This window comes from Lolium rigidum, chromosome 6, assembly GCF_022539505.1.
Source record: "Lolium rigidum isolate FL_2022 chromosome 6, APGP_CSIRO_Lrig_0.1, whole genome shotgun sequence".
Lineage (NCBI taxonomy): Eukaryota > Viridiplantae > Streptophyta > Magnoliopsida > Poales > Poaceae > Lolium > Lolium rigidum.
The window spans coordinates 114,227,053-114,236,671 of NC_061513.1; the positions used below are offsets into that span (position 1 = coordinate 114,227,053).

Consider the following 9,619-nt stretch of genomic DNA (forward strand, 5'->3'; position numbering starts at 1 on the left):
GTTCAAGGTATGTGAAAGTTCTCATGCGAAAATCTGGGATCAAACAAAAATTATTTTTCCTTTGTCATGAACACATAAATGCTACAACAACGTAATTTTGTTATTACGATATAATTTCCATTTTTGGTTTTAATGTCCCAGAAAATACCAAAGGAAGTTTTTCGGGCCTCGGTATTCCGACAAATGGGTAATTGCGCTTATTATGGGTGGAAGAGATCAAACCAAATTAGGCCGTGACACCACTCATGATCCCTGCATCTACCTCAAGGCAGGAGGGAAGAAGTTTGTTCGAAGCACCGACATTGAGATTGGAATGGACATGCTTATCGCACTTCACTATAACAACTATTAGCCGCATATCATCACACCGCACATGGGTTGTATGCTTCTATGTAGAATCCATTGATCATCTCACCAGAAGATGATCCCCGAGTCTAAAGCAATGGAAACTTTGGATCAAGTTCGTCGGTTTAGTGAATGGTATGTGGGTATGTTCCTTCTTGGTCGGTTACAATCCGACGCTCATACACAAAGTTCATGGTATGTGAATATTTTTCTCATGTAAAAATCTGGGATCAAAAAAAATCCTTTGTCATAAACACATAAATGCTACAACAATGTAATTTGTTATTACAATACAACTTCCACGTTTTGTTTTTATGTTCCAGAAAATACAGAAGGAATTTTTGGGGCCTCGATATTCCAACAAATAGGTAATTGCACTGATTATGGGTGGAAGAGATCAAACCAAATCAGGCAGTGACATTGCACCTGATCCACTGCATCTACCTCAAGGTAGGAGGTAAGAAGTTTGTTCAAAGCACCAACATCGAGATTAGTATGGACGTGATTTTCACCGCTTAACTTGCTTTAGTACTTGTTCCATATTCAGATTTGCTGCATGTGATTAGTAGTATCCGTGATATTACTTTGGGTAACTAAACTCACTAGAAAATATACCTAATGATACAACTAGATATACGTTTTCTGTTTGAAAACCTAAAACATCATATAATAGCGAACGGAGGAGGTAGTATCTGAAAGTCGTTCGCTCTTCGTGATTCATGCCCCCACGTTAATAGTGAAACCATAATGAAATCTCGGCATTTCAGGAAAAAAATACATAGACTTCACACATATTGAATTAGTTAGAGCATCTCCAGCCGCGTCCCCCAAATCGTCCCCCAAAGCGCGCCAGATTGAGCGTTTGGGGGACGTATTTCGTTGGTGCCGCGTTTGGGGGACGTTGCTCCCCAGTCGCGTCCCCCAAACGCCGCCCCCAAATATTAAAAATAATTTAAATAGGTAGAATAAAACTCTTTACTAATATTCAAATCGGTTCAACATAAACAAAATACATATAAAACTTCGAAAAAACATAATTAAATTACATATAAATTATTTTAAACTACTACTTCTTCTTCTTCGATGATGGCCCCGCCTCGTCGTCGTCATCACGGTGGCGCTTCCTGCTCGTCACCTCTTCCGAAGAGGCGGTGTCGGCCGACGCGTCGGAGTCCTCCTCGTTGTCGCCGGTGCTCGCCGGCTGCGCCTTGGCCTTGGCCTTGGCCTTGGCGGTATTGGCCTTCGCGTCCGCCTCCGCCTTCGCACGGGCCACCGCCGCCTCCTCTGATGACCCTTCTTCCTCCGCGTCCTCCTCCACGCCCAGCCATTCCTCCGCGATGTCAAGTGGCGGGAGGGAATCGTCGTCGCTGCTGGGCGTCGGAGCTTTCTCCCACCAATGGCGCCATCCAGCAGGCTTTCCCTCGCTGGAGGTGTCGGACGGAAGCTCGGAGATGTAGCTCATCGTCGCTGGAGGTGTCGGATGCGGCCGGTGAAGATCCAATAGCGCCGACGTACGGGTCTTATTGAGCGCAGATGATCGGCGGCGCAGAAGTCGAAAAGACCAGCGGTTGCTCTTCCGAGGAGTCCCGACTCCATTCCGGCGGTTGCCGCGTCGTCGACGCGGTTGCCAATGCGACGGTTCCGCTTCCCGGCAACTGCAACGTCGCTACGTAGGCGGCGGCCGAGCTTCCGAGCCGCCGACGCGTCGGGCCCGCGTCGGTTCGCCTCGCTTTCGTTGTGTCCGGCGTGCCCGGAGCGTCCCCTGTGGGACGGGGACGGGCTCGGGGCGCCGGACACCGTATGGGGGCGCGCCGGACAAAAATGGGCTTTGGGGGACGTGGCTGGAACGCATTTTCTGTCCGGCGCGCCCCAAATCCCTTTCGGGGACGCTTTGGGGGACGCGACTGGAGATGCTCTTAGACATTTTCAATTAAATTATGGTTAGCCGGTTCGCAAAAAAATATACAAAGTTCTATTAAAAATTATTTTTTATTTTAAATATATGTCATATATCAATATGAAACATGACTAATACAACTAGGGAACCATATCAATGATGCAAAACTTGACTGAGAACGAAGTTAATTCTTAGCTAGTCGAGAACTAACAAATCCCTTAATGTAAATTAGTAACATTCACATTGATGCCAGCCATCCATATGCTCGTGTGTCATTTCTTGATTAGGTCGGCGGTGAAGGTGACGCCGGTGGACGGAAGCCAAGCGAGGCCGTCGATGAAGCGCCTCACGGTGAAGCGGCTGGCCCATTTCGGGTCCATGATGACGTGGTACCCCGGCCACCTCACCCGGCCGCCGACCCCGGCACCGGGCCCGAAGTTCCTGTACTCCCCGTAGAACAGCGTGCCGAGACCGACGTCCCCTGCCCACTCCAGCCACCCGCGCGAGCGCACGCCGGCGCCGAGGTACGACTCCATGACCACCACCCGCGAGAAGGGCTTCCACGGCCGGCCGAGGTAGGTCGGGTGCTTGGCCTCCACGACGCAGTTGTGGATGGAGAAGCCGGTGTTCTGGTTCGGGTCCTTCCGGCCTTGCGCTGTGACGCTACCCGTCTGCCCCGGCGCCAGCGGCAGCGTGGCGAGGGTGGTGCGCTGGATCACGGCGATGCCGTTGCCGAAGACGAAGTCGACGGTGCCGGAGACGCGGCAGTCGCGGTAGAACTGGCGGAGCGAGTGCGCGTACAGCGTGTCCTGGTGCCCCTCCACGGCGACGCGGAAGAAGGCGGAGCGGTCCGCGTCCACGCGCAGCGCCACCGCCTGGTGCGCCGCCGGCCCCGCCGTGTTGCGGATCGTCAGGTCCCGAGCCACGAACCCCGCGCCGGACACGGCTGCGTACACGCAAAGCGGCAGCATCTTTAGCTTTTGCGCATGGTCACGTGACGTGACAACGAGACAGAATACTGGACTTACCGAAGGTGGCGCTCCGGAACGTGGTCCAGCCGCTGGAGAAGCTTCGGCTGCCGGTGATGACGGTCTCGCCCATGCCCTCGCCGACGAGCATGATGTTGGTCTTCTTCTTCTTCACGTCCACGTTCTCGTAGTACACCCCTCGCTTTACGTAGATGACGTACCTCCTCCTGCCGTGGTTCGGCGCGCGCGCCACCGCCTCGCCGACTGACCGGTACCTCCCGCTCCCGTCCTGCGCCACCACCACGTCCACCCGCATCGCCTTCTTCCCGCCGGACCGGCCACGGGCGCGCGCTTTCTCCGAGATCTCCTCATTGATTCCGCCGGCGATGTCCGCCACCCACGGAGGCAGCTCCGAGTCGGCGCCGGACGCCGCCGTGTCGTTCTTGCCGCGCTGGCCCAGCGGCATGATGCTGCGCAGGCGCTTGTGCATGGCGAGGAGGTTGCTCACCAGCTGCGTCAGCTGCGCGACGGACGCCTCGACGCGGCGCAGCAGGCGGCCGTCCGTGCCGCGGAAGCCCTCCGTACAGGTGTCCTGGTTGCCCAGCGCGGCGCTGAGCCAGGCGTGCAGGTCGTCCTCGGCGCGCGCGCCACTGCGGACGCCACCTGTCTCCGTCTCCAGCTCCGCGCCGTCGACAGGCTCAGCCATGGCGTCGAGCGACCAGCCGAGCTCGTCGACGGAGTACCCCAGCAGCTCGATGCAGTCGCGCACGGCCATCTCCTCGCGCTCGTGGTTGGACAGCGACGCCAGGCGTGCGACGGATCCCACGGCGCCCACGGCCTCGCTGAGCGTGTCGCGGAGCGCGGCTCGGAGGACGGGCACCGGGCCGCTGCCGGCCCCGCCGCGCGCCGTGTCGAGGCGCGAGACGCAATGGCCGCGCCCGGCGCCGGAGGAGGAGACGTTGAAGCACGCCTGTCGCAGCAGCGCGTCCTCGAAGGCCTCGGCCTCCCCCTGCCCCTTGAACGTGTACCCGGAGAACACTGCTGCGCCGTCGCCGCCGCGGGCAACAAGCAGAAGCACCAAAAGCAGCGGCAGCAGCTTCGTCGTCCATGGCGCCATTGTCGCAGCAAGCGGTCGCGAGGAGTGTATCGCCATTGGCACGGGACGTGCGTCCGCGCGTGCGTATATATTGTAGAGGCGCCACGAACACAAGTAATCTGTCTTGGCGCGAACGGAGGCAAGGTATAGTTTGTCGTGGAAAAAAGGCGAGCAGAACTAATATAGGCATAGCATGCAGGAGAAGTCTTTATCAACTCCTCCTTTCCACTGTGAGAAAAAAGTTAGTTTTCAGGCGATTGGTTGGCTCCATTACACCAAGTTAATCACCTTAGAATTCTTTCTTTTTTCTCTTCTGTGATAGGATCATCGGATCACGTTGTTGCAGCATGAGTGCCGTGGAAGTTGTGAGTGATCACAAATTCACAAAGATTTTGGTTAGACTCGACCGGCGTGGCGACTGGCGAGTGTCGGTCGATACTTGGAGCAAGCAACGCTAGAACATGTCCCGATCGGGATGATTCGGCCATGCGGCATGCAGATTGTGCCATGCTTCTCGTGGAATTTACATAGCGAATTAGGCAGTTGGATCATGAGGCCACGGGTACCTGACGCACGGACACTCAAGGTGGCGGATTCCTTTGTGTTTGCTTGGCGATGCAGGCTTGCAGATTCGCTTCTTTCTTTGTGCCGATTATGAATCTTACCGAGGGTTTTGCTTAACACAACTTCTTGGCAACTAAATGACAAAATGGGTTGTCACACCCTGTTACCGTGTGTCATTTGCGCAAGCACAATGAAAATTTTGCAACTTGATCAGTTCCATTGCGAATTTCAGATATATTGTCAAAACATACATCAGCTAACAAAAGAGCATTTCTTGAAGATGGCGGAGATTTTTGCCTGAAAATTTGAAAAAGTGTCCCAACCTTTGCGCTGCTGTGGCAAATGGTGAGATGGATGGCTTGAAAGAAGCCTAAAATGTGGTGAAAAGGGCAAAACCATTTTAAATGGTGCAGTTACACAATGTAACAATCAACCAAAAAGGCCAAGATTATGAATTCTTCTATTCTAACATGAAATAGTTAGGCGTATTTTAACAAAGGAATCCGAGTTCGTAGTGGGCTAGTGGTACCAAGCAAATTCCTTATTTCATATATTGTTTCCGAGCAAATAGCACAACAACAATTGTGTCACACGGCCAATTTCGCCCAATCATATAGGCCCTTTCAACTCAAAAGTTACTTCTCTCTATCTTCTCCTTTCACAGCTTAAAAAATCTGCTTACGAAAAAGGAGGGACAAATCAAAAGAAAGGGAGGAAAGGGTCAGAACGACCTACCTTTAAAGTCGCAAATGCGTGACCATTGGACTATACTCTTGTATACCTGCAACAGAGTGATATCATATACACGTGATTCCTCATAGAAATTGTTCAATGGATGCTGTAATCACAGCGAGCCAATTCCATGGTCGCCACCAGAACAATGTATGAGGTCTTACATGCTAATGCTGATTACTGAATCATTCAAGTCCTTCACAAAAAAGAAATATTTCATGTCAATGGCCATCAGCACTTTCAATGTTTCCTTGTACCAGGATGTGCATAACGGTTGAATCTTTTCCAATTGGATAAACTTTCCCTGAACGATAGTTTTATTTATTGCTGAAGTAATTAGGCAAAGCATAGCTAATAACAGTCAGAAAAACGGATGTGTACCAACTGACAGCTAACTGCATGTCAAAAAAAACTGACAGCCTAACTGGATCGTTGACTGCGCAAAGTGGTGAGAGAAGGAAACCAAGGTACCAACAATAATAAAGCTCAAATTTAACATCATAAACTTGAAAATTCAGCATAACTGCTAGAATAATGCACATTTTAAGACGTGGGAATAAATCTTCACATGCTACAGGTCCTGAAGGAGCGTGGTGACTGCCAAGAAATCACTTCAGCAGTTCACTCAAGGTCTCAATTACAGAAAGCTCAATTCCAACTTAAGCATAAAGTCACCAGGGTCTTAAGAATCCAAGTGATGATAGTCTGCATCTGAGAGATGAAATTTACTTATATCTTTAATGCATTGGAATATCATGGAAAATATGGGATAAGAACACTTAAGTTTTGTAGCACTTACAAAAAATCTTTTTTTTTTTTGCTAAACCACAAGAACAGAATGATCAAGTGTACAGTCTACAGAAGCACAGCAGCAAATGTTAAAACATAAATCTATTATCAGTTTCAACCCAAAGATAAAAGCTTTTCAAACTAGATGAACTCCTAGTACGTTGTGGTGGGATTCCTCATTCCATGCAAAAGCTTGTACTTACAGTGGAAAAAAGACAGTTTGGCCACAATGGTAGGAAACATGCAGTCCTTCTTTCCCCAGACATGAAAAAAAATACTTAAGTATATGTATATTAAGAAAAAATTCTAAAGCTTATAAGACAAATAATTGGCAAAATCTTGCTGTCGTTTGTTTCAGCGTTCAGTCTTCCAAGATGTGCACTAATGCGTAATTGTTAGCTCATTGTAAGTATGTGACAACATCAAGTACTCTGAACTCATATGAAGAAATGCTGGCCGTTCTACTGAAGTTGTGTGCTATATGTCAAAAAAAGCAATAGCAATTAACCACATCCGAGAAAGAACCTGTCCATGATAGACGCTGCTGGCCAAAATGAAACTTCCCAAACTGAATTGTTGGCAACTTATAAAAGCAATATTTCCGCACAATATGTGTCCCCACATTGAAAATCTACACTTCGCTTATGATGATGGATTTTTTTAATGGAAATATTGGCATGATTAATATACCATACTAATTGCTTATCTCACAAACATTTAATTAGTAGAGGGGGGTCGGTCACAAAAAATTGGCTATACACTTACCTTTTCATTCACAAGTCAAGAAGAATCTCTCTTTTAATTTTCTAACATAACCTAAAGAGATATGAATTGAACAAAACTTTGCCAATTGCTTTACTCGCTTGTGTTGAGTTTTTCTGTTTCCCTTACCTCTTGCAGAGCGATATTTTTTTCATGGTACTTGCAAGTTAATGAGTTTGTAATACTCTTTAGAAAACTTACCTTTATGAAAAGAGGAACAATCCACTTGCCAAATTTGTTTCCTGTGTCTTCTTACCACCTAGCCTGTATGTAACAAATGAACAAAACTCAGGTATTTGGCATGATCAATTCTTAGATTGTCATGCTAAAGAGATGCATAGGGAATAATACGTCAAGGACAAAACAGTTATTTTGAAATAGTGTCCATGTCTGACCACGAATGGCACATCAACCATCAGAATCAACCAATTAGATAACTTAGTTCATGCAGCCCAGATTAGCCTATATGCGCTAAGATATACTCCCTCCATCCCAAAATGTAAGGCGCCTAAGAATTAGTCAAAAGTCAACGTTTTCTAAGTTTGACCAAATTTATATACAAAAATATAAATAACTATAATACCAAATCAATATCAATAGATTCACCATAAAGTATATTTTCTTAATGTGTCCATTCAATATTGTAGATGTACACATTTTTTCATAAATATTTAGTCAAAGTTGATAAGATTTGACTTTTAACTAATCCTTAGACACCTTACATTTTGGGACGGAGGGAGTACTAATATACTGAGTCTATTCACCACTAAGAGTGTGAAGCAGATAGCTTCGGCTGAAAATTTATCACTGAGTCTATTCACCACTAAGAGTGTGAAGCAGATAGCTTCGGCTGAAAATTTATCACTGACCTTCGTTACTTGGTTTGGAAAGGATCCCAAGGCATAGCTGCAAAAGTAACGAACTGAACTGGTCAATGGAGGTGCAGAATACGCATAACAGGAGCATTGTAAAGACCTGAAATAAGATTTGGAGGTAGAAGCCAATGCTGCATAGAAGAATCACTCAGAACGGGATGCTGCTGTTCACCCCATCGCTCCAAGGGGAGGCCTTGTCTTGGTGGGATCCACAGCTAGCGATAGTTTATGCAGTCGTCCGCTCGTATTATACTCAATGAAATGATGAAATGTTTACAGAGATATATTGTGCAAATTCATACATTATAAGTTTTAACTGCTAATACTTAGTTGGAATTATTACATCCTTGCTAATTAACTATAGCACCATTCAGTTCACAAGCTTTAAGGCATCCTAGAGTTACAAAATTCATGAGACAATGAGATCCTTCAGTCAGTTTTATCTGACGAGAGATAAAACAATTGTATCCAGTTATCCAAAATTAAGAGTGTATCCAGTTAAAACAATTGGAGGAGAGTGTGGATATATGTCTGTTGATATAATATCCTATATTCTTTCGTATACCACTGACGGATAATTATAACTGATTATAGTTACAAGCTATCAGAATACTGCCTGCTAAGTATTATATCGCGAACAGACACAATATTTGACAGAAATAGGACATACAGCAACTTGAGTAAACCATATTACTAGAGGTGGTGGTGGACTGGTGGTATTGTGGGTATATCTACAGAGTAAGAAATATATTTTCTAGTCAACAAACATTTAAACTGAAAAAAGCCATGGCGTTAAAATCATTTTCTGCAAATTTGGGTATCGGTTCAAGTGTATGCATCTCCTTCACAGCAATAGAAGAACCAGGCATTGGTGCAGGCGTCATTAAAAACGGCATTTGCTTACCAGACAATAACTAAGGAATAAAACACATGAAGTGTTGGAGCAAGAAAAGGGGTAAATAAGTGTAAGAATCTGCTCTATATACCAAAGTGGGCACATTTACAGAACATTTTTTCATGCTGAAACTTGAGGGCCTACAATTGTTATAATACGGCAGTGTTTATGTGCAAAAACATACAAAAATGTCATGCTGACAAGATGGGGCATCAAAGGCAGCAGGTCAATGAGTTATAGTCAACAAAAAACTATCCTACCCATTCTAGTATCCATGTGCAACAAAATATTATGACAAAGGGGATAAGCTATCAATTTCATTGTTGAAACCAAGTGTTCTGACATTACAATGAGTAAAGTGCATAAATAGTACCAACTACACCTTCCTGAAACCACACAGAAATACCAGTACATACATAAATACTGAAATACCAGTACATACATAAATACTAAGCTAATCACAAGCCAAAGAGGAAAAGTCAACATATGAAACTACTACCAGCTACCCCTACTATCCAAAAGGAAAAAGCCACCATTGATTCTTTCTTTAGTAAGCGCAGACTGTCACCACAGGAACAACTCCAGTGTATTTTCTGGTCATTCTCCAGCCTGGACGACATAATTTTCAGTAAGGGTTAGAGCTATTACCAAGCGTCGCAATGTACTCATGGATACGCTTTTGTTTCTCCTCCAACT

The 9,619-nt window shown here is 46.4% G+C and overlaps 1 protein-coding gene across 1 annotated transcript; it reads right to left on the reverse strand.

Annotated features, from left to right (window-relative positions):
- Positions 1-2,514: 2,514 nt before the first annotated feature.
- On the reverse strand, positions 2,515-4,327 carry LOC124663149 (pectinesterase-like). Its single transcript, XM_047200883.1, has 2 exons — positions 3,271-4,327; positions 2,515-3,188 (listed from the first exon to the last, which is right to left on the reverse strand). Exons 1-2 carry the CDS (start codon positions 4,325-4,327, stop codon positions 2,515-2,517), a joined length of 1,731 nt encoding a protein of 576 aa, XP_047056839.1.
- Between the last annotated feature and the right edge of the window lie 5,292 nt (positions 4,328-9,619).